The sequence below is a fragment of the Xiphias gladius genome, chromosome 12, assembly GCF_016859285.1.
Source record: "Xiphias gladius isolate SHS-SW01 ecotype Sanya breed wild chromosome 12, ASM1685928v1, whole genome shotgun sequence".
Lineage (NCBI taxonomy): Eukaryota > Metazoa > Chordata > Actinopteri > Istiophoriformes > Xiphiidae > Xiphias > Xiphias gladius.
Genome location: NC_053411.1, coordinates 2,185,253 through 2,211,595, shown reverse-complemented (window position 1 = coordinate 2,211,595; position 26,343 = coordinate 2,185,253). Strand labels below are relative to the sequence as shown.

General features: G+C 37.5%; 1 protein-coding gene across 2 annotated transcripts in view; it reads left to right on the top strand.

Annotated features, from left to right (window-relative positions):
* mllt3 (MLLT3 super elongation complex subunit) overlaps window positions 1-26,343 on the top strand; it is a 55,555-nt gene that overhangs the window by 6,467 nt on the left and 22,745 nt on the right. For both annotated transcript variants that reach the window (XM_040141190.1, XM_040141189.1), the window contains exons 3-6: window positions 18,249-18,331; window positions 19,917-20,060; window positions 21,657-21,695; window positions 22,833-22,961. In XM_040141190.1, coding sequence (XP_039997124.1) covers window positions 18,249-18,331; window positions 19,917-20,060; window positions 21,657-21,695; window positions 22,833-22,961 — 395 coding nt within the window. The remainder of the gene's footprint in view (window positions 1-18,248; window positions 18,332-19,916; window positions 20,061-21,656; window positions 21,696-22,832; window positions 22,962-26,343) is intronic.

Genomic DNA, 26,343 nt, shown 5'->3' with positions numbered 1-26,343 from the left:
CCATGCGGTTAACGGGCCAGCGTTAGACGTTGCCATGGAGACAGCGAAATGGCACTGCCGTTTGAACAAATGGAGGTAAAGAAGCTCTTTGGAACCAGTGAGGGGGGTGCTATTTTGCCAATAGGCGGTAGCGGCTCATGCTGCTTAAGCACCTCATTTGGAGCCTTGGCTGCCATTTAATGTACTCTGGAGATGGCATCTCTTCAAAGGTGTTTGTGATATTTCAGAGGATTGTCATTTTTATGGAAAGATGTAAGACAGTGTAATGGGCAAGAAATGGGCCAGCTTGGTGAAAAGAGGTTTATATTTGTGGTCTATGCAGTGCAGGAAAGATACAAAAGAGCTGAGGTTCTGTTTGTATTTTCTAAGACCAAGTTGCTTTTTGTCACAGGGGAAGAAACACTTGAAACCCAAAGGGGGTGTGGTGGTGTCTTAGTTTGCCTGGTCTGGCTGTGATATCATGGCAAGTTAAACCAAACCAGACTTCTAATATTCCAGTGTTGTACTCTTCAAAACACCAGAAATGGCATATTTGCCAGTTTAGAAATGAGAAATTTAGCGTTAAATATTTTTATCATTATAAGATCCATGGTTTGGCATGTGCCTCGGGTTTTGGGGTTTGGTGCCTTTTCGGCACAGCAGGAAAGATAAAAAGCCATGCAGAAGAGAACAGCTTTTTCATTTATTTAAAAAAACGAACACATGAATCCATGAATGACAGCTACTGGTGGTGGATAATTCCTGATCAACTGCATCTCTTGCTCATTTATACAGGTAAATGTAATACATTGCCTGGATGACTTCAGTGCATGCTTGTTTATAGAGGACTGTGGATAATTCCTGTTCAGTTGTGGCTTGTGTTTATTTATTCAAATTTCATTGAAGTCCACCGGCACATAATTTAGGTGCATCCATAAGTTTTCATCGCACATTTTGGCACCACAATAACACATTTTAAGTGTTACCTTTTTTTTTAGTTCCCGTACACATTGGTAGTTTCTTAACACATTATGTAAATGATTGTAAACAGGAATAAAGGTGCAGTGCAATGCATAATGTTTATCATATCTGAACTACAGAAATGGGACAAGCCTTTTTGTGCCAAAGGAATATATTTTGGCCTTGTTGTATGTTGTAGGCTCTGGCTCAGGGTCAGATCAGGCCGTGTCTGACAGAGATGTTGGGTTAGGATTCAGTGTTTCACACAGGTTGAGAATTTACTTGTGGTGGTGGGTGGTGCGGCTTGTTACCGATGTGCACTCATGCAGTTTGGGGGGTGCGAGGTTATTTTCTGTTGCTACAATTTACTGATGTTCCCTAAACACCTCAGATGCAGGCAAGGTGGCTGCACCTTGCACAGAGAAACCTCTAGTCCCCACTCAGGTTCTGAAGCGCACGCATCTCAAACCGGTGTGTGCCCAAAAATGAGTTTGTTTGAAAAGAGTGAAATAAGTGCTTTGTAATGTAAAAACAAAATGAAACAAAAACAAACGATAGTTCTCCTTGTTTTCAATTGCCGAAATGTTTTAAGGTCGTGATGTTGCTCGAGGAGGAGTACAGAGTGCAGTTTCACACGCACATTCCTTTTTTACTTTTTCCCTACCCATATTCAACAAAGAAGAATATCGTGGTCAAAGCCAATAGACGGCAGAGTAGGAGTGGGTCTTTACAGAATACAGGTGGGCAATAAAAATAATGCTACCCACATACAAACACAGATGCAGACTAAATGTCAGGTGCACTGGTGCAAACATCGAAAATAATTAGTTGGGTTCAAATATGACAATAGATGCATTTAGGTGATGCCATCTTTAATGGGTTACCAAGTTTGATTGTTTAGTGTTTTGAGAAACACAACCATCTCTGGTCTTAGTCCGATCCACTACTCTTTGTTCATTGTTGGAAAACAATAAAATGCCCCAAACAAGGCTCTTCCAGCTCTGGTTTTAGACATTTGCTCTATGAGCTGTACATCCAGGGGCTAATCTAGAATGGTTTGGCTAACAGACCACAACTGTCCCTCTGCCAAGCCTGTCCCAGTGGAACTCTCTCTTTATGTTATCCGTATGTACCACAAGAACCAAGATTTAGACATAATTAGAGTGCACAAGGTTAAATCAACAGTAATTATCTGGTTCACAGGTAGTACCAAACTGACACAAGTCTCAAACGAATTGAACCTCGGGTACTGAAGAGTTTGGGACAAATACATGTACCGTTACACCCATATTAGAAATTAACTCACACTCCTATTTTATGCTCCACTCCTGTCTTGAGGATGAGCATAGACACATCTGTTAAACAGCAGTAAATCAACCCCTCATTTGTTCTCAATAGGAATGTGTGTAAGTGGCTGTGATCTATTTATGTGATGCCATTAAAAAATTATCATCTTTACAATGGTATGTATCCCTTATGTCATGACAGAACTTTCCTCATGCTGAACTTTTCCTGCATGCTGTCTATTGAAAAGTTAGGGCAGTGGCTGTATGCTGCTTTTCTTAGGAAAGGTTGGAAAGGTTAACCTTCACTCTGGTAGACATTTGAAAAATGAAACATGTCTGGGGAAACTTCCAGTGAGGCAAATACTTTTCTCTGTGTGAGGTTTGTCCAGCTATGTTTTCAAGTGTGGTGTCTTATTTGTCACAGAACTATAATGGAATCATTGCTGGTCCTGTGACTTGCAACTTCTGAAACTAAGTTTCATCAGCGGTTACATGTGGAGCTATCTGAAGCTTCAAGTTTATACCTCCTGTTTTGGGCTTTTCAAAAGGCCTTCAAGTCAAACTACAAAATAATAGTTGAGGGTGATGAGTATCTCCTTTCCTTTAAAGAAAGAGCCTTCTGTTCTGTTAGCCATATTGGCGACAGTATAAGCCCCTCACAGTGTACACATTACACACACCCACAGATTGATGCCTTAATGATTGGGCCAACATGTTAGCCTCTGGCCATCTCCTGGGACGCTCGCATTAAACCTTTTAACTCCCCTCATCCTCCGCTCCAGCTTAATTTGTGGCTTGTGTGCACATACCACATACGTCAAGTCACTGCAGTGACCTATACATAAGATACAGATCCTCAGGCTGAAATAGGTCTCAGAAGCTGCAGTGCTTTCCTTTCCTCTTTGCTGTAGCTTTGCTAATGTGACCTCTCAGAGCTGTGATAATAGCTGTATAGATATCTTTGCAGGAGATGAAGGATGCGTTCCTGTACATGAGTGCATGTGTAGGTTCCTTTTGTCCAATGCCTGTCTGAATAGTGAAATCACAATACCTTACTTCATTTAGTAAAATACTAGTGACTTTTTACAGTAAGAGAAGAAGTGATTACAAAACTGGAATACTTTTTAAATTATTAATTTGCTAAAAAGAAAACAATCTTTTTCGTACATGTGTGCACAGTAGAAATACTTATATTACGTGCTCCGGATAAGCAAGACCCCCTTGTCTTCTAATGCTGTGTTTTTGTATTTCCATGTAATTTCCAGCTCTTGAAACCTTGTTAAAGATGCCTTATGCTATAAATTAGAACGTGTTACAGTTTTTCTTCTTTGCAGCACTCCACTTCCTTTCAGGCAGCTACAATACCCCACACATTTTTCTTCATTCCTAGCTTTACCTTTAAAGAAAGCTGTTTGTCTCTTCTCTTGTACTGAAGAACTAGTTTGAATGATAATCAGTTCTCAGTTGTTCTTCAGGCCAGGAAAGAAGTTACCCTAAGGCTCCCAAGTGATTTTTCTTTTTTTATTTAATTTTATGTAATTGAAATAAAGACAGTCATTGGTGTCAAATGTTTTAGAGGTGAATGTGTGTGCAAACTACAGGGACATTTAAAATCACTGCTGAAGCCTTTCTTGTTTTGCTTTTGTCAAGAAGAGGATGTGATGCTAAGTGATGGAACGTAGGGTTTGATTTCATGGTTTGGAGGTCATACAGTTTGGGGTTTCTCCATCATAACTGAGCAGCTCCAGGAAAGACGTAGTTGAAAGCTCAAGAAAAATCTACTAAGTGTACTCGAAGTTAAATAGGGTTACGTGTTTTTTTTAAATTTATTTATTTATTTTCCCATTTATTGGACTTTGTCATATTGACATATTTATCAGATTGCTCTGTGTGTGCTGACTGTGCAAATAGGTAAGTGTTTGCACTTTGTAAGGCCATCATACATCCATCATCTTGTTGGTAAATAATGAATGCAGCTTTAAGGTTAACAAATTCAAATTTAAATTCTCTTAAAACTTGGATAGAAAGCAGTTGTTGTTTTTAATTTGGGTATGTATGTGTATGATGGAGAGAGAGATCTTTAACCGTAGCAATGCGTCCTCATATGTAAAAGAAATTCACTCACTGTCTAAATGGAACTGAAACTAACAACAGGGAACCTCCAGAAGTCTAAATAAGTCAGTTTCCACTGCTGAATAGTTTTCTGTACGTAAAATTAAGAGAAAACACGTGAGAAGCAGCATATCATAGCTTAAATCTCTAAAATACATGTAAAATACATCAAAGTTAAAATGGAAAATAAACCATGTTTGAAAAAATAGGGCTGCAGTGCATGTAAACGCATTCTCTTATTACTTGTTTACTACTGTAACTGAGATTGCACTGAAGTTTTTGTTTTGTTTTGTTGGTTTTTGTTAATAGTTTTTAGAATGTTTGGGAAAATTCAAATTACTCAACAAAATGCAGCTCTGAAGCAGTGATGAATGTAAGATCAACTTTATGATGTCAGGAGTCCAGTTTTACTGAAAATGCTGAAAAAAAACCCCAGAGAAAATGCATCAGAAAAAAATAGAAATATTACTCTGATCCAGCAGCTGGAGCTTTATCTCAGCTGACACAAATTTGAGTGTTTTCTAAGTTTGTGTGTATATTAGGGACTAAACGTGAGGTTGTGTGCAGCGTTTTTGGATGAAAATACCTGACTTGGTGGACCCTAGGATCCCCTCCTCATCCCCCAGTTCCAGTTACTGGTAGAAATCAAAGAGCTGCAGGAATTTGCCAGTAATTGTTTTACGATTCGTCAGAAATCATACCTACTTGTATAGGTCGAACACAAAGAAAGCAAGAGCCATGAAAGCTGCAGGCTGGCTGCTGCTGCTGGCATGAAAGGATGGGGAAGGGGAGGTGGAGCAGATAGACGGAGCAGCCACCACCAAATAACAGGAACTGAGCTGTAAATGCTGGCTCTCCCTCGTTCAGTCAATGAAATGACGTTGGAGGAAGTGGTTTATTGAAGCATGGTTTATATGGGCTGTCTATTGGCAGCTCTTTCTCTGCTTTCTCGCTTGGCCCTGCCATAAAACATTTGTCTTTTATTTACAGCACCTCCACACACCAAAGCTGGAGAATTTGAGTTTATCAATGAGATGAATAGAGCCAAATGGTGAAATTATTTACCACAACTAACATTAACTGTTTCTGTGCCATTTCTGTTACAGTGGTTTAATTTAATCCATTAGTCCAATGACAGAAAATAAATCAAAATTAGTTAATTGTGGGAATCATTTGCCAAACAAAAACACCAAACATTCATGGGCTCCAGCTTCTGTGCTTTATATTATTGTAAATTAAATCTTTGAGTTTGTAGTGTTGGTCGAGAATTTTGAAAATGTCAGTTTAGTCCCTGGTAAATTGTGTCTGGTATTTTTCAAAATTAAAAAAAAAAAAAAAAAAAAAAATTATTTTTTACATTTTATACACTAACAATTAATGAATTGATGGAAAAGAAACAACTGAAACATTAATCAATGTCCCTCCCAAGTTCCCAAGGAACTTTTTGACTCTATTTGAAAAAGATTAGCTAACTTGTTTGAATCCTTTAAGTTACTTAATTATTCTTCTGACTAAGCAATATCACTTCAATATCATGTAATGTGGATTTCTTTTTGTTTGGGTGGTACAAGGAGTTTTCAATCTATGTTTCAGTTTCAGTTCTGTGGACTAGGAAACCCACATTGAATGTCTTCGGTTGGGCTCGGTAGGTACTTGAGGGAGTAACTACTGCTACTGCTCTCCCAGTAATAATTATGACTAGGATGTTCAGCTGGGCAGTTAAAGGATCTCTATAATCATTACATTTAAAATTCCCACAACAACAATGATAAACTGATGAATTATTGATAAATGTAAAAATCTGCATTTGGTTGACTCAAATACAGAACAGACGTTTCCATCCCCATTAATGCTATTAAATGTATGTGTTTATGCCAGTGGTTGAAAATTATGTCTGATCTGACTCATAAATCTACAATTACTGTACTGTATTCTTCTGTATTAACAGGAAAAAATTAAACATTATTTTTGTACTCCATGAAATGTGTATAATGTAAGTGCTTGATTAATCTGGTTTATTTAAAGTATATGAAGGACTCTTTGGAAATCCAGATGAGGAGCAGTCCCCTTTCATTTGAAGGAACTGGTCAGAGTCCAAGGAAATTCTTTGATAATGAATACAAACCTATATTGTCATGGTTTCGAAAAGTAGTTTTGTTACCAGTCAATTCAGAGAACTCAAGTTATCATAGAGGTCTTAAAAGTTGCCAAATTTGTATTCCTGCCCACACAAAACAATGAAGAATATTGACTACTGCTTCTTTGGCTTAGCCAGAAATAACTGACATCCGAAGTCTGTCAGCGATAATAAACAGTGATGATAAACAACTACATTACACCAAAAAAGTTATTCTAATGCGTGGAATTCCTCTTTTTTTTTAATGCTGGTGCAATGGGCAAGTTGGTGTACATTAATGTCTCTTTTTCTTGGGTTTTTTTTGCAAGTATTGTGTTGCTCTTCATCTATTCAGCCATGATGGCTTTTGCTGGAATGTGACAGAACAGAAATGTTTGTCACAAACTGCTGTGATTCAAAGCTTTTTAAAGTAGTTTGCTCAGGTGCAAGACGAAGTCAGTGTTTCAGCTAGGTCTTCCGGCCTCAGAGAATGTTTCCCAGAAAAGACGCATTAACCAGGTATTTAAAACAGCAAATGTTTTAATCAGTCTCACATATGCTCTATCAGACCATGAGGGAGAGTGTCTAATGGGTGGAATTCCTGTTTTTTTTAATGCTGGTACAATTGGCAAGTTGTTGTACGTTAATGTCTCTTTTTCTTGGGTTTTTTTTTTTTTAAAGTATTGTGTTGCTCTTCATCTATTCAGCCATGATGGCTTTTGCTGGAATGTGACAGAACAGAAATGTTTGTCACAAACTGCTGTGATTCAAAGCTCTTTAAAGTAGTTTGCTCAAGTGCAAGACGAAGTCAGTGTTTCAGCTAGGTCTTCCCACCTCAGAGAATGTTTCCCAGAAAAGACGCATTAACCAGGTATTTAAAACAGCAAATGTTTTTATCAGTCTCACATATGCTCTATCAGATCATGAGGGAGAGTGTCAGAATTGACATTTTAAATATTTTTTAAAATGAAAATGTCACAGGTTACGTTATTGGTCTGGTGCGATTGTGAAATTAGATGGTTGGTGCTGACACATGATTTTTTAAATTTTTTGTTCTTGGTAGCTTCTTTGCCTAAGAATGGCTGAGTCAGTCAGTTACTTAGTAATCTGCAGTACATCCAACCTTTAGCTCCAGAGCAACATTTCACTGGTCATTTTCATTAGGTCATTTACTATGGATATTTCTGGTCAGAGGATGATTCCATTTCATTTTGGTGACTTTTTTTTGTCTTTCATTTATGCCATTGTCAGGTCTGTATTGCCTCTCGACCAACATTTTCCTCATGTCAAAGTATCTCAATGAATGGCTAGATTTCCATTGAGTTTGCTTTGGCTTTTTATTGACCTTAGAGGATAAATGCTATGTCTGCAGAATATCAGAAAATAGAGGAAAAATGCCTTGAAAAATTTCCCCAAACCCGTAGGTGATGTTCACTTGTCTTTTGTCTAACCAACAATCCAAAATCCATAGAAGTTCAATTCACAATGATACTAAACGTAAAAATTATTTGAATGATTAATTAAATTAATTAATTTGGATCAACTAATCTATTAATTGTTCCACCTTTAGTTTCAATGACTTCTGACCTTTCCATTTGTGCAACAATTGGGCAAAAACTCAACTTGTACACAAGATACATCAAAATCTAATGTGTTACTGTGTCAGTGAGTACATTCAAGCTCCCCAAATGATGAATGAGTACAGGATATAGATTTAGCACAGCTGTATTTTGATACTCTCCCTTCACTAGCATGTCTATACATGTGAGGTCTGAAGGAGCCCATGTGCACATATGGACAAGGTACAAAATAGCTTGCACCCAAGAGTGGTGCAGGTGAAGCCAGTTTCTAGACATGATCCACAACCACCTATGCCCACACATATTTTTTTTTTGTTACCAGACAGTAAGAAAGTAATTTTGGCTGAATTTGCACTGATAGTGGAGGTGGGCTGCTGATGGAGGAACATAAAACTGCAGGAATATAGAAAAAAAAGGCAAGCTTGGCTGTTTGCCATAGAGGATGGTTGCAGAGGCTTCCAGGTTTTGCTATACCTTTTATACTGTGGCAGCTGTTCCTTTAATATCTCTGGTTATACTAGGCCTTTGTGGGCACAGTTGCAATTTTCATATGATTTTCATATGATTTTTGCTTCAATTTGATACCTTTTTAATAGTACTTTGATTTGTCAGGTATTTAATAGAGTGGGGCATTTGCTTATCACAGATATTTCTTACTGGTGTATATGTCGGCCAATAAGAAACAAGTTATTGCACTACAGAAATGCCAAGGATATGTTTGATGTAGTTTAGAGACTGTGTCCCTATTACATAGTTGCATACCAGGGAACACTGACATATTTTTTTCAGCTTGTCAGTGCTCAAATTTTCAGTATATATCTGTAACTATTTTTGAATAAATATGACTAAGTGATCCTCATTACATCAAGAAATCTCTTATGTGTTTCTTGGAAAAAAAAAAAAAAGCATTTTAATAACGTACATTTTCCCACTTTGTTTTCCCTTGATCAGCATCTGGTTTGAACGATTGACTGCACAGAATGAGTTTGTGATGACTGACCCATACAATAAACTACTGCATGTTAAGGGCTTCTCAGATATGGATACTGGTTTTGGCCTCAAAAAGCCAGTATCATTAAGTTTATACTGTAATCTTTAATATGCTGGAATAGCCAAAAACAGTCAGTTTACTAAATCAGTTTACTTTATCTTTTGACAATTGACACTTAAATCTTGTGATCGGGGTGCCTTCCTGAAAGACCCCTTCAGAAGATGCAGCATCAAATGTCAGAACATACACACATAATGGTTCTCAAAGGCAATATGGGAGTCTTTCGACAGCACCACATCCCACTGTGCATGCTGTTTACCTATCAAGAGCATGTTCATGATTTTAACCCCAACCCCCACCCCTCACTTCAATCCTCCAGTCTACCTCTCCATCTGTGTTTGGTCCCTCGAGGTGGGTGTGGATTCACACATTTGTGCTTTTAGTCCAGGATATGCATATGGTGTTGTTCATGTAATATTTCCTATGATCCAGTGTGTGTTTCTTATTGCAAAAATGCTTTTGTCTATGTTCGTTACTTCTTTGTTAAGTGCTGATGGTTTAGGTGCTGGTGTTAGGGAAGAGGGTTAGACGATAACCTGGATTGTTATATCAGATCAGCCCAAATTTAACCAGATGAAGATACTTTACATGATAAGAAGTGAGGAGTGTATGCTGTTTTCCTAACCCCTGCTCAACCTTTAACTGCCTCAGGCTAGCCACCTGTTGTCCCTCTTATCTAGTTTGTTGGCTAACAACAGAAAACTTGGATGTTTCTTGCATTCTGGACTTTAATGTTGGCAGATTCATTTTGACCCCCATTTGGGTTGGAGGGTCTTGTCGTTTGCTGATTAGTGTGAGGTCATTTGGGTCAGGGGAGTTCCTGCCAGACTGTGGAGAAAACTATAGTGTGAGGTTGTTTTTAAAGGACTGTGCTCAGTCAACCAGAAACACCATCCCTACTGAGCTGCTAATCACCACCCACCATTGTTACAGAGGCTCACATCATACTTCTCAATGTTTGTTAGACTGCTATACTCTAAGATTTTGGTCTGTTCCAGGAAATATACAGTACTCCGCTCCAAATGATAATTTATACTCCAAAACTGACATGAAAATGATTGCTCATGTCTTTTTGTTCATCTGCCTGCAGTGTTCTTTGGAGTCCAACACACACTACTTACAACTTATTTACACTTGCACAGGGCCAGAATGCATGTGACTGTTGGCAGTCAACTGGCCCTTGGCTGTACTGTATGTAGTTAAAAGTTGTACATGAATGCCCAACCTGAACATCTGGATGCCTGGTCAAAATGGTAATTTTGCTTACTTATTCTTAAATCATATATTTACATATCAAATTCACTTCTCACTATTTTATTGAGTGACAATTTTTTGTAAAGCTGTTTGGGTTTAGATTATTGATAAGTCTGTCTTCTTTTGATAAAGCTACAATATGAAAGTTCTGGAAATCAAGCTAGCATGAGAGTCAGTCATGTTTGCTGTCTCAGCTAATGTAGGATTTGAGAGATTGCTAGCCTGTGAGTAAGCCATAGTGAAGTTTTCAGTTTTTCACCTAGGATTATTTTCAGCGGCAGTGCTGTTGTGCAGGCTCCATGAGCGTGCAACGCCCGACCTGTATTTACACACGTTGGTGGAAGAACTACCTAAAACTACCTCAACTAGAATAATTCTAGAAAGGGTTATTCCTATTCTCCTGTCATGTCTGTTGTTTTACTGGAAGCCTTTGACATGTGAAAGGCTCTTAAGGCCCAGATAGCTGTAGTAATAAATGTTGAAGAATGAAAGGCCCTAACCCAGAAAATTACTTACACCACTTTTATTGAACATAAATAGAAATGCTATTTGCCGTGTTAATGGGGTGCTGACATAATAAGTCTGTGCTTAAAATTTTAAGATTTATTTTCTAAAAACTGGTTCCAGCAGAAATTTTTATTTTGTGTGCACCAACGTGGACAAATGAATTTAAATAGTTGTAATGATATGCTGAGCACATGGGGTGCCAACCTCACGTAGGTGCAATGTTTGCACAAGGTTCAGTAGTGTTCCCTACAGACATCCGTAATTTTTTGTGAATTTGTGGCTGTGTGATAGGGTCCCCTTTGTTTCATACTAGCGCCAGTCAGCTGTGTGCAGTGTAGAAAGCACAAGTTGCAGTGGTTACATTTGTCATGAATATTAATGAACCATGTGACATTTCAGCAGGGCTCACAATTAGTGCATATAGGGGCAACACTGGTCTTCCAGCAGCTAATAATAACTTGAAGCCTTGGTGTGACAGAAGTAGTAGACCAGAGGCGCCTTCACAGATTGATTGACATCCATAACTTCCCAGCCCTGAGTTTTGCCTTCTCTGGTTGGTTAGAAAGGTTAGGCTCAATCCAAAACTTTAGATGGGAATATCTCTGCACTGCTGACAAACTGTTCAATGAGTCTGGGTCACAGTCTTTTGACAGCACCTCTCCACATTAACACATATTTTGGAGCATATTTCAACTAAAACTAGTAACAACTAAAAAAGTTACATAATGTAGCTTTAAATGAAGAAAAGATTTTGTTGAAAAACATGTTTAAGTAAGGTATTTAAGGTTTTTGGAATATTTAAGTAATCACTGGCCAGAATATCGCACAGATTCACATTGACTCACTATATATTTCAGGAGCTTTGTAACAGTTATCTTTTTTCTACCGTGGTTGCTTGGTCCTGGACATTTGTAGTAACCAGTTAAATCACTGCCATAGATAGTGAAAATATTTAGTTAATGATAACTTTTAAAATGTTGAGGTTGGAATAAATTAGTACAACTAATTTCATTATCAATTAATCTTTATTTCTTGATTAATGTTTGGTGTATAAAAGGATAGAAATACTCACAATTAACCATCATTTTGTCCATCAACATGTTCATTTTCAATTTACTATGATTATGAAAAAACAGAAAAGTAGCAAATGTACACATCGGAGAAGTTGCAGCATGACTTTAACAATGAATCACTTTTTACTACAGTAATTTTCTGTTAACCAACAGATTAGTTCATCGATTCAGCAGTAGAATAGTTGCAGTGAATTTCTTAATACTGTCCTAATCAGTTTTTTGACCACATTAGACATCACATCTGGCATATTACCATCTTAGAAAGATGTTGTGGGGAACATCTTTATAAGATGTTTTTGGCTGATGTAGATATTAGCTTTAATTTCGAGTTTTTATGTCCATCTAATGAATTTAATTTCAATATTCACTCTCCTTGTAGCTCTGTTTTGGTCCCCACCAACTACTGAGGAAAAATATCTAGCTCTTCAGCTGTTAAATGATCCACTGGGTTTGTTTGCTATTTTATAACTATCTGATATTTGGTGCTGAGCAGGTAGTGTACAGTAGTTTATCAGAAAACGGCTGCCTGTTGCTGCTTAAACCAAGGTTGATGAGAGCTGTGAGACTGAACAATACATTAAAGTTATGGGCCATAAAACAATGAGTTAAAAGAGGCTAAAAGGCTCAGTAAAACTTCGGAGAACTGCAGAGTTGGTGATAATTCTCTGTGGTTTTGTCCTTTACTCAACTTCTTTCACAATACACACAGTCATTAGATCCATTCTTAATATAAAAATATTGATGACTGCAACTTTAAATCTTCCTCTTATAGCAGAGCTCAGAGGAGAGGTAACAATAAGTGTGTATTACTCTTCTAACTACAAATACTTCCACCTGGATGTTTTTGGCTGATGTAGAAATTTGAGAGTCAAATTGCATATTTTATACATATCCATTTTTGATAAGGTTCCCTTAATTTCGGTAATTAAAAAATTTTGACCAAGTATTTACTAAGTGAGCATTTTACAACTGAAATAGAAACTTGTCAGTGTTCTCTGCTGGATATTAGCAAACATGTTTTGTTTTATCTCTCCACTACATATGTGGACACTTGCTGCCCAAATGCCACGCATTTATTGGACAACTGATTTTGAAATGAATAGTTCCATTAGGATGAAGAGGGATTAACAGTAAATCGGGAAGCGGAAGGAGCTCATATTTAAGCCGCAAGCCTCTCCAAAGAATTTCTTATTTCCAATCTTGTCTTTTGTTTTATGGTTAGGCCTGCCGTCTGGTCTGGCCTCATTACAAACCAGTCTGCGTAGAAAGGGCAAATACATAGTGACTGGCATTGTTCTGTGATTGGCATCTCAGTTTAAACCAAGGCCATTTTAATAAACGGCACAGCCCTATCCCTATTTGAAAGCTTCTGTGACCACTGGCAAATTTTCTGTTACAGGTCAGTGGTTGCATTGTGCATCTCTGCCTCTCAGACGCTCCTTCAGATAATGGTAACCTTTTCAACCTGAACTACTGAACCCCAGCCAAGATGCTACCCTGACTTCTCCTCACATTTAGTCACTTTATCTTGTGTCTTCATAAAGCTTTAGGCTTTTTCTCTCATCTTAACTGTTACTTGACCTAACAGTTCTGTTCCAATACGTCTAGGGTTTTCTTGACAGTGAGTCTGGACAGGTTTCAGACAGTGTTCATCTCTAGAGTGCTGTTATGGCTGTTGTTTAAAAAGAAGGTCAGGAAAACATGATAGACATGCAGGGTTTTCCCTGGGAATTTGTTTACAGAAGATAAGTGACTTGTCATCTGGAGATCAATGTAGTTTCATATCTAATATGCCTTAAACAATAACCAAACTCATCATATATTTTGCTTTTGCAAAATAGCACCTTGGTTCTTTTTCCTGGAAGGTTAGTGTTTAATTTTATAAAAATATACTATTTACTGTAGCACTGCAACAAAGTTAATATTTTTTGTCTTGTCAACAATCCGAAAATAATACATAATAAAGTAATAATAATTTCTATCATAGTTTCCCAGAGCCTAAGGTGTCGCCTTCAAATTTCTTGTTTTGTCCAACCAAGAGCTCAAAACCCAAAGATATTCAGTTTATAATGATATAAAAGAAAAGCAGCAAATACTCACATTGGAGAAACAGCAGCTTAGAGAATGGTTAGAGTTATTGGTTTGAAAAATTACTAAAACGTGTAATTGGTGATTAAAAAAAGTTGCTGATTCATTTTCATATAGCTAATTATTAATCGACTATTCATTTCCGCTCAAATATTATTTTTATTACATTAGCAGAGGTGATTTGCATTTCAGACAAGGTGGCTCGCCTCTGTTATAAAACTATAAAATACTGCAGGAAAACCCTAATATGATATCATACACTTTTTTTAAACACACTATTTTTTAAATTTGTGTACTGGGACACTGAAATAAACTAGAACAGATTCACTGTATCAATTTGAACCACCACTTCAACTCAGTAAATTGTTTTTTTTCCATAAAACATCAATACGTAGTGGAACATTTCTCAGAACTCAAGGTGATTGTTTTTAATTGACCATTAGCCAAAGCCCAAATATATTTATTTTACTATCAGATTTGACGAAGACAAACATCAAATCCTCACATTTGAGAAGATCCAACCAGCAAGTGTTTGGGGTTCTTGATAGAAAAATGACACAAAAAGCTAATTGACTATCAATTAATCAACTTATTATTAAGTTCTTTTGTACAGGCTTCCTGCCAAAATCAAGGTTTGCTCATTTAATTGTTGAAAAAATGTTGCATTGAAAAATGTAAGAAAATAGCGTATGATTCAGCATTAGACATACTGAACACAGTATGAACTTTGATCTTTGATGTTAGTTATTTTCTATTTTCCAAATTGCTTTTCAAAGAACCCTGCAGAGTGTTGTCTTCTCTCTATTTTTTACTTTCATTCAAGTATTTATATGGATATCCATATGAAGCTTCTGTTTAGCTGTAAAATGTCCCACTCAGTACATGTCTCAAATATTGATAAGAGTATTGGCCTTAAAAATCCAGTCAGGCTTTATATGTGAAGTGTGTATTTCACTGTAGCTACACTGAAAATATCTCAGCATGACATCACATCTACCCAGTTATCAATGCCAATAAGAAAATATACCACCACATGTACAGAGTTTATGTGCTTGAGTGTGAATTTTTCTTTCCATTTTGGGGTGGTTCAGCTCATCTCTTTCTCCACCTCGGTTTATACAAAGGTGTGGCGGTGAATAGGCTCTTTTAGCTGTGTGTAATTGAACCTGACCCACTGGCACAATTAACTCTAACCCATAATATTTGCTCAGTGGTATTGGGTTTTGGATGGCGTGGCCCCAGTGGTGAGGTCGACCTCAGCGTAGTCAGCCAAGCTATCAATCACTGCTGCTTCCTGAAGGGGTGGGGCTCCAAAATGAAACAGAAGAGCACAGTAATGACTAGACAGATGCCAAAGCCTGGTTAGTGCTGAAGATGACTCAAGATGTTTCCAAGGTCTCCTCCATCCCTGGGAGCCAAGCTGTCAGTTGTATGCTTAGGAAGCCATGAAGCTATTACTTTTGTGGTTTGCTATATATTCCTTCTTGGTACTACACTGGTGGGCTGCAACTTTAAAAATGCACTTCGGACCAAATACTTTTGAGTGCCTGTCAAGTACATGGCACCAAATGCTAAGTCAGATTCTTGAGTCTTGATTGCAAACACATCAAATGTCTCCTGATTTTTAAACATACTTTTGTTTTAATAGTTTTTTGGTAGAAAAAAAAAAGATAATGTTATTATGATAAAATATTATGACAATGTTAATATTAGGTCTGCCACTAAAATTTGAGAAATGAAATGATTAATTGACTGTCAAAGTAGGTTCTGATTAAGAATTTCAGCTCTAAAAAATGTTAATTATTGTAATAATGATAATGGGACAATAATTAATAATATATATATTATAATCTCTAATAGGTAGTCATCATATTAACCCCCCCACTCCCTAACAAAACTTAGCTCAAGGTCTAATTACTAGCTTTTCCCTGGGGCTTTCAACTGCATCTCATGGTCTTCCTCAGACAAGTTTGCTCAGTATATAATAATTAATAAATTTGCTCTGAGCAAACTCCTTCTGCTAAGTAAACTGGTGGGATACAGTTGAAAGCCAATGAGTGGACCTTTAGTGAAGACTTGTGTAGTCAGTGGAGCAGCTCTTTAAGAATGAATATGCAAGATAATAATAGTTGTGTAAATGATGGATCAGAGCTTGAGTGTTTTGGAGCTCTTGTAATTCCTCTAGTACTGTATCTAATGTTTTATGATGACAAGCCCAAACATACTGCCAGAGTCATAAAGAACCATCTTCAGAGACAAGAAGAACAAGGAGTCCTGCAAAAGATGGTCTGGCACTCACAGAGCCCTGATCTTAACATCATGGAATCAGTCTGGCATTACATGAAGAGACAGAAGACACTTAGACTGCTTAAATCCACAGAAGAATGGTGGCAAGGTCTCCAAGACTTTGAACAACCTACCTGCCAAGTACCTTGTTTTAGTGCCTAAAACGTTTTCATAGTACCAGAAGTGCAGATGTGTGTTGTATTACTATTGTCATTATGTAGATGTAAGTTGATATGTGGTGTTCATTGTATTGTCCCTAAGTATGAAATTCTTACGTGAATCCAAATAAACAAGCAATTTATCGCGTGTTACATTACAGGTGTAGCATTAGAATTTCTGGATCCGATATTGCTATCAGTTTCAAAAAAGTTTGTTTGCAGAAATCGTATAAGTGTATGCAATCTGTGACTGACTGATGGTGCTGGAGTACATTTCAGTGGTTCAGCACCATTGTTCCATTCCTAAAAGAGAGCCTCAAATTGGATATTTAAAATTAGGCTAGTCTGTCATAGGACTTTTCTCTCACAAAATGAAATAAAAATGATTCCTTATCCTCTCGTGCTCCAACCCACTGGCCAACTGTTGCATCGAGATTTCTACTTGTGGTCAGTCCAACTGTGACACACCATCCATTCTCAATGTGTTGGGGGGGCGACTTAGTGATTCACACAGCTCTACAATGAAGCAACAGCGCAAAACATTACGTTAGGGATCTTTTATGTTATTCTGAGAAATGTGAAAATAATTTTTGTTAATTATGAACCTGTTGTGGGACAAATTAGACTGGTGGGCCACCACAGTCTTGGAAATTAATGGGAAACACTGCATGTCATATTTGTTTGCTTAGTGTGGCTAAGGTTAGCAGTACGAGCACCAGCCTTCTTTCCTTGCCGGTTAAGTCCACATATCTGTGCTGAATACGATTATGTATCACTCCGGTCAAGTGGTTATAGGCCAGTTTTTTTCTAACACAGTCTACATACAATCTTATTTTCATTTTCTAATCAAAATACTGCCAAACTGTGCAGGTTTATGAGATGTCTTATGTCCCACTTTCCAGCTTGCTTGTTTTCCACGTCTAGGCACTAGCGTGTGCTGTTTGCTGGGGCTGCGTAACATCTCAGAAAAGCTAACTGTCATTGTACATTAATAAAATATTAATAATTAGTCTAACCAACTGGCATTTCTGCTGGGCAGCAACATGTAATTGTTTAGTTAAGTAATCACGCACATCCCCAGTGCCAAGCAGGATTTGGTTTGGAAGTTTGCCATGAAGTAACAATATCTAAAATGAACCAAAGCTAAAAACTGATTTATCTGGTCATCAAGTAAACACATTCAGGTCTCCACATACACGGACTTAATTGGTACTTTTTTTGCAGGGTCCGCTGGGATTGAGGCTGACAAACAACCGCCTCCGGGGGAAACACCTAAGTTATAGTAGAGCTTGTTTGTCTTTAAAAGCCCATGGGGTTGAGGTGGGAAGTCTTCATCTTGTCATTAGCTGGGTGGATTCATGAACTTTAAAGGCCCTGGTTCTAATTTAAATCACATTTTTTTGTGTTAACACATTAGCGCAAGCAATAGAAATAGGAATTAATGAGATCTCATGAGAATGGAGCTGCAGGTTTAGTAGCTCAGTAGATTCAGTGACACTCTGAAAGACTTTCATAAGCAAAGTCAACAGTCAGTGTTCATACACTTCTTCAACTGATTTTTTTTGTGTCTCATCCTGTGAGAATATGATAATTATAATACTGGTTTGGACTGTTAGTGTACATCAGAGCACCTATCCCCTAGCAGCCGCCATCGCACACACACAGACAACTGCTGTACACTCAGCAGTGATTGGGTGAACAGAACTAAATTAATTTAAACCAGTCTTTCTTTTTTGTTAGTCACCTTGTTGGAAGGTTAACGGCCTCTCTTTAATAGCAGACTTCACTTTCATTTCAGTGTGCAAGGACCCACCGTACAAAGTGGAGGAGTCTGGATACGCTGGCTTCATCTTGCCCATTGAAGTTTACTTCAAAAACAAGGTACATTTAACGATTTTTCTCACCAGCAAACTGTGTTTTTTATTTATTAATGTTGGACCCCCCCCCCCTTTCTCATTTCATTATATTTTTCGTTAAATCTCCTCATCTGCTTGTTCCATCAGGTTTGTTTTGGTTGTCTGAAGGTAGTATGCCAAAGTTGCTTTTCAGTGAGTAGATTTTAGCTTTTGATGTTGAAATACATCCATTAAAGATTCAGGAAAGAGAAATAGAAGTGACTATTGACTAGGGATATGCAATATGACAATAATATTTTGTGTGATTATATAAATGAGTCAACTGTCTGAGTTTTTGAAATAAGGTTTATACCTCTGAAACCATCTCTTAAATATTTCTGGGTGTTGAAGAAGGGCTGAGAGATATATTTTAATTGATTCAGTTTATTCAAATTATGTCTTCTCATCATGAAAATTTATTTTTAAATGAGTATACAAAGTTTATTTTCTTTCTAAAAGTAATGTAGATGATTAGCTGTGTTGAGTCACGACAATCCCCTAACTTCAACACATCACAGTTTAGGGCAGTGTCGTGACTCCAGGTGCCTCTGTCTGTCTATAGGTGGCTCGCTGGCTCAGGCTATCTCGTAGAGAATTTAACAGTCACATCTAAGAATAACAGACTGTAAAAGGAATCTGCAAGCTGTGTTTGTTGACAACACATCATCTACTTTGTTCAGTCCCTCTCTACCTGCTGGGTAGCTAACATTACTTAGCAGCTGTCTGCAGATATCAGGCTAAGGTCTCATCAACAAATACAAACAGCAGGAAATTAATTGGTTGACTGACTTTTCTGATTTCTGTGCTAAAGCTGCTTAAGTGGATATCATTCCTCTACTTAGTTGAAGCACCTGGTACTGACAGTCCATAAGTGAATGGGATAACGTGCATTTTTTTAAAAATGTGGATAACACTGACAGCCTTGCAGGTGGTTCAGGTCTTCTATTATAATGCTCATCTGTCTTGCACATGAAGTCCTACAAAATAGTGTTCTTAATCATGTTTTAGTTTAGTTGCATTTTGGAATAAAAAAAAAACAAAAAACAAAAAACAATTAAAATTGCTAATGGGTCCCAAGCCTGGAAAAGCAATATCAGATTTCTCTATGATCTTTGAATCATTGTGATTAAGTTCCTTGGCTTGTCAGATCTTTAATTTGCTGGTGGATTAGCCACAAATAAATCTAGTAGTATTTGTTGGAGAAGGTGCACAAGTTTGTGACATTACTTCCATCTTGCAAAACAATGCTGTAATTTGCAACATTTACTATAAACTACTACTACTTTGGCAGTTTCCTCCCATAAAAGTAACTTGAAAATATCTTCTTAACACATTGTTAATGTGGGGGATCATCAGCTCATCATCTGTCAACTTTCTGTCATTATGGAGAACCAGAAAAAGTTACTATCTCAGAAATTTGTGCCTGTTGGAGACAACATGGTAGTTTGGATCTGAATTCAGCCTTTATGTGAAGTAGTGTACTTGTTTATAAAAGAGCATACTGTTGGAAAAGTCCTGATAGACTGAATTTGATTGTTCTCCTCTCTGCCTGGAACACCACTTTTCCTCAGGAAGAACCGAAGAAAGTTCGCTTTGACTACGACCTGTTCCTCCACCTGGAGGGCCACCCACCTGTCAATCATCTCCGCTGTGAGAAACTCACCTTCAACAACCCAACGGAGGAGTTTCGTAGAAAGCTACTGAAAGCCGGAGGGGTAGGAGTGCGAGCGGGTGGCTGGGGCTTGAGTGACTTTTCTTAATGCAACACACATCCACTGCTGCAGGAAAAAAATTCTATTTTTCCAAGAGAAGTCGATGGAGTTCAGTGCTGTATTTCCAGAAACACTGTTGTGCACATTCAAATATCTCTACACAGCCATCTTACAATTCTTCAGCCACATTGTATTGGTCAGTAGATCTGCTGTCTTAAACTGATAGTCCCTGAGTTCAAATGCCTTGCTAAGGCTACATTAACAATAGGTCTTTGAGACCAGCCATTCATGTCGTATTATTTTTTTGTCTTCTTAGCAACAAAAGACCCAAACCAGCGATTTGCAAGTACATCTCTCAATACTTAATGACTTCTCTACTCTATCTGTTGTGCTCAGCTCCAAATTCATTGTTTCCTATTGAAGACATAAATCTTTAATAACAGTTGATAAATGTATAGTTTCATTAGCTAAGCAAAACAAACAAAAAAACCCCCAAAAGGTTCAGTTATTTCCATTACTCAAACGTAAGAAAATAGCGCATTTGTTGGGGTCTATTTTCAGCTGCAGATTAATCCACATTTGCTGATCTAGTAAGTATTTCTGACAGCAGGACAGCGTGTGTGGGAGTCAAAATAGGTAAACAGTGTGGCTCATTAATGTGTTTTTAATAGTTTTTGGATAACAATGGAGTTCTTCGGCACAGAGGATTAAGATACAGGAAAAGTAGGCTTTGGATACACACACAATTTGTTAGCAGGATACATTCATTGTTGGTTTGGTATTTCCATGAGATATGTTGACACATAAAAAAATATAGAAAATCACCAGTCTCATCGTCAATTAAACTTCAAAATTTTAGAAATGTTAATACTGTAATGGCACAGGAGTAAAAATGTTTCCTAGCAGAAAACTCCTTTGTTTGGCTTGTAGGTGCAGCAGCTGTTGTTCATAAGCATAGTGTGACTTTGCAAGCCAAATGTCATTGTGTTACAGTGCAGGACGTGTAACCTAAACACCCCATCTTATCTGTTCTACTCTGTAGAAGCTGCATTATTGTATGACCAGTGTTGTCTGACCCTCTCATCATTTTATTTGAGAAATTATTCTGAAATATACAGTTTGTTTAATGAATGACTAAAGTCAGCAGCATAAAGTTCAGCTGAGCTTGACATTAAAGCTCTCTGTACTTATTACAAGTGATAAACTGGCATCAGTTTACCTTCAGCTGCTTCCTCATTGTCGGGTGCAATCAGTCAGTTGGCCCCTGGCCAGAGAACCCCTGTAGTCGGGAGGTTTTATGACTGGAGCTAAGTGCTCTCTATTTACTTTGCCCTGCACCCCCCTTCTTAGCCTCCAGAAGAGCTCAAGTGCTCATATAGACCATGTCGCAGCTCAAATTCTCCACTGTCAGGAGAAGAGTCATCACTGAAAGGTCTATGGTCTAGGTAGATTATACTGTATAAGTTACTTTACCACACCCAATACTTCAGATTTGGATAATAATAAAAGGTTATTTAGCTATGCTAAATTTCTTTGTATGAGTTCTATAGATTTACGTTGTAGATGATAAATACCTGTCTCTTATGTTTTCTTTCACAGCAACGGGATCCTCATAAACGAAGTTCAGAAGACTCAAAAGTAAGCTTGATGCCCTGTCTAAACATGACTGAAAATTTGGATATAAAGTCGCTTTAGGTTTCTGTTCACATAATGGTACCAATGGTTTTATCCCAGTGTGCACATTTACTGTTATTCCAATATAGACACTGAAGCAACAGTGTTGTCTTAACTTGCATATTTGGCCATCATGCTGGCCCTGTAATGACTGCAGGATATTCCAGCAAAAACAGGCAGATTTAGGTGTTTGAATGTATACTGTGTGGACATTTGCTGCTCTTGGCAATGATTGCACTAATTCGTTAGTCAAGTGTTCCTTGAGTCTAATAAAAGCCATCTCTTAGTCATCCCTAAGAAATAGTTCAACATTTTTGGAAATACACTTTTTCACTTTCTTTCCAAGTCAGCAGGAGAAAATAGCTAGCCTGTCTCATTTCAAAATAAAAAAAACAGTACATGCCAACACCTCTAAATCTCACTAATTAACACACATTTTGTTTGTTTAATCCATACCAAAACAGAAATCTAAAGGTACAATTTGTGGTTAGAGGGGGAGTTATGGACCAAACTATTTCTTGGCAAGCAACAGCTTGGCATAGTATTGTATATTTCTATTTGTCAATGGATTAAACAAGGAAGATATGTGTTGAGGCTAGCTGTTTCCCCCATGCTAGCAATCATTATGCCAAGGTAGACTAACCACACACTGACTCCGTTAAAGTACCATTAAAACACACAAAATAGCTTTATATGTGGATGATATGTTGTTGTTTTTCTAGATACAAAATAATCAGTCCAGTATTGGGATATAAAATCAACTGGTGTAAGTCTTCACTACTGCCTCTAAATACATCAGTGGCAGACTAGGAATCCCAATAGTGAAGAACTTCATGTAACTGGGAATAGATATTCTCCTATCAAATTATTAAAATGGCTAAAGAATAAGAAAACAAGATAAATAATCTGACTAAACATTCAATGCCAACCTTATGTACTCAGATTTGATACTCGGTGCTAAAGACCATTTTGTCAGTACCCAAAAGTACTTAAGTTTGATAACCAGCCCTTCTTTTGAATTTCATAACTGGAAACTGAATAACAGTCATTCAAAGCAAAGAACCCTCTGATCATATCGGTTTGTCGCTGTTTCTCTGGCAGGTGATGGTAATGCAGGAGGGCTCAACATCCCTGTTCGGCCAGCACCTGAAGCTGCCTACACTTCCCAACAGCTCGCTGACATCCACCTTCTCCGACCCAAAGAAGAGCAAAAGCTTCCTTGGGTCAAAGGTCAGTGTTGTTTCCAGGTCCAGCCTGGAGCCAAACAACCTTCTCTTCTGCCTTGACTCTAGGGCACTGCCCAGCTCTGAAACTCTGAAAGCCCTTCAAAGTTTCCAGGTCCTAATTCCCCACATATTTGGCAGGTTCAAAGACGTCCAACATATTTAAACTCTGGGATTTCAAAGGCATCCAATTTTGGCTTAAGCAAACTATATCTTGGCTGCCGCTCAGCCATAAGCACTTACTCCACTGACTCAGAAGTGCTGTGAATCTGACAACCTGTGGGTGTGAAGATACCCCTTTTTTTCCACTAATGTCCTTTTAAAGTCTCACATGCATTAAAGTTTTTGACAATAATGTACAAAATTGGTGAAAAAATTAGTGAAGAGGAAGGTTTGTGAAAAATGCCTAAATGATTGGTCTATAAGCTACATGTGAGATTTGAAAACTTCGCTTGCAACACTAAATCATGTATATCAATAAAGTGGCATGTTGTTTCCATTATGTCTTATTTTTAGTTGCTTTAAATGGTGTCATTTAAGAGCCAGGTCAGAAGAGGCCCATTTCACATGGAAACGGTTTCCAGTCTAAACACAGTGTGTGTGATGAATTACTTGTGGAGCAGGAGGTCACACACACACACACACACACACACACACACACACACACACACACACACACACAAACACACAGACAGTCTGAGACACAGGCTGCCTCTCTCCATCACATGTTAAAAATTATTGCTCTGGTAATAGAACACATTAAATATTTTTGTAATAATCATAACTATTTAGCAAAAGGTCATCAAATACTATAGTTTTACCCAATTATTTATCAAAGTCTCATTATTATTCTGCAACACAAAAAGAGCAAAATAACAACTGTTAAGATAAGTTAAGATAAGACTTCATTGATGCAAAGGGGTGAAATTCAAGTTACAGCAGCACATGGGATAAGCTAAGACACGCTTTAAAAAAAAAAAAAAAAAAACAGATCAAGAAGTATATGTATGAAATACATAAAATAAAATGAGACTTGAGAAATGAGAGAATGACATTCAAAAGCTATATGATATACATTAAAATACCCTACAGTATATGTATATGAACTCTGTAAATACTTGTGTGAATGTCAGTGGACAAAAATATTTAGTTTAGCAGTGCATTGACATCGTATAGTCTAAGTACTGATATAGGTATAATAATATACAAATAAATATAGGATATAGGTATAATAAATGTAAAAATTATCATCAAGTGCATTCAAAAAGTATTGACACCCCTTCACTTTTTCACATTTTAAGTTGCAACCTTATGCTAAAATTCTTTAAATTCATTTTTTCTCAGATAATGACAAAGCAAAAACAGAATTTTATACATTTTTACAAATTTATTAAAAAGGAAAAACTGAAAGACCACTGACATTAGTATTCATACACTTTACTATGACACTTGAAGTTTAGCTCAAGTGCCTCCCATTTCTCTTGATCATCTTTGAGATGTTTCTATACCTTGACTGGAGTCCACCTGTGGTAAATTCAATTGATTGGACATGATTTGGAAAGGCACACACCTGTCTATATAAGCTCTCACAGCTGTCAATGCATATCAGAGCAAAAACCAAGCCATGAGATCGACAGACCTGCCTGCAGAGCTCAGAAACGGGATTGTGTCAAGGCACAGATCTGGGGAAGGCTGCAATAAAAGTTCTGATGCACTGAAAGTTCCCAAGAGCAAAGTGACCTCCATAATTGATGAATATTGGAAGAAGTTTGGAACAACCAGGACTCTAGAGCTGGTTACTTGGCAGAAGTGAGCAATCGGTAGAGAAGGACCTTGGTAAGAAAAGTGAGGAAGAACCCTATGGTCACTCTGGCTGAGTTCCTGAGATCCACTGTGGAGATGGGAGAAACTTCCAGAAGGACGACCATTACTGCAGCATTTTACCGATCTGGGCTTTAAGGCAGAGTGGCCAGATGGACACCTCTCCGCAGTGAAAGACACATGAAAGCCCACTTTGAGTGTGCAAAAACACACCTAAAGGACTCTCAGACTGTGAGAAACAAGATTCTCTGGTCTGATGAAACCAAAATTGAACTGTTGGCCTTAATTCTAAGCGTCATGTCTGGAGGAAACCAGGCACTGCTCATCACCTGCCCAGTACCATCTGATCAGTGAAGCACGGTGATGGCAGCATCGTGCTGTGGGGCTGTTTTTCAGCAGCAGGGACAGGGAGACTGGTCAGGGTTTGGGGAAAGTTGGATGGAGCAAAGTACAAAGATATCCTTAATAAAAACCTGGTCCAGAGTGTTAAAGACCACAGACTGGGCCGAAGGTTCACCTTCCAACAGGACAATGACCCTAAGTACACAGCCACGAAAACGCAAGAGGGGCTTAGGGACAACTCTGTAAATGTTCCTGAGTGGCCCAACCTGACAGAGCTTGAAGGATCTGTAGAGAAAAATGGTAGAAAATCCCCAAATCCAGGTGTGCAAAGCTTGTCGCGTCAGACCCAAAGAAGACTCGGGCCGTAATCAATGCTAGAGGTCCTTCGGCTAAGTATTGGGTAAAGGGTCTTAATATTTATGCCAATATGATATTTTATTTTTTCCTTTTTAATAAATTTGAAAAACTACATTCAGTTGTGGCTTTGTTATTATGGGGTATTTAGTGTAGATTAAGGAGGGGGAAAATTATTTTAAACCATTTTAGCATAAGGCTGCAACATAACAAAATGTGAAAAAGGTAAAGGGATCTGAATACTTACTGAATGCATTGTATCTGAAAAAATAAATTATATAGTAGTGTTATATATATTGTACACACAGTATATAATATACACACTATACAATATTGATATAGTATGAAATGTTTGGAGAGAGAGAGAACAGAATGCTATATTATAGTGTCAAAATATATATCACAGAATAAAAATAATGTGATATGTCTGCAGGTCTGCAAAAGCATTCAATTCAGTATCCTCAAAAAAAACATGGTAAAAACGTATATAAAAGATTTAAATTTAGTTTAGAAAAATCTTATATTGTTCCTCTTGCCTGCTTTAAGCAGTAATGTTCCTAATAACATTTTTTGTATATGGCAGGCTGTCAAGAGACACTATACATTTTAAACTAAGAGTGGAATTGATGTAACACTGGATTGTGCATTAATCATTTTTTATTGGTAAATCCATCCATTTTATGCCAATATCTGGGTCCAGGTCACATTAATTTAATAAATTGTATCATTAGGTATTATTGTTATATACTGCTGAGAAGTACTAAAAAATACATATATTTGATATAATAATAGATCATTCTAGACCATATCGTCCAAACTGATTTTTAATCATACTTTCTAACTTTGGCTGGTATGACTGTAAGACAGGTATT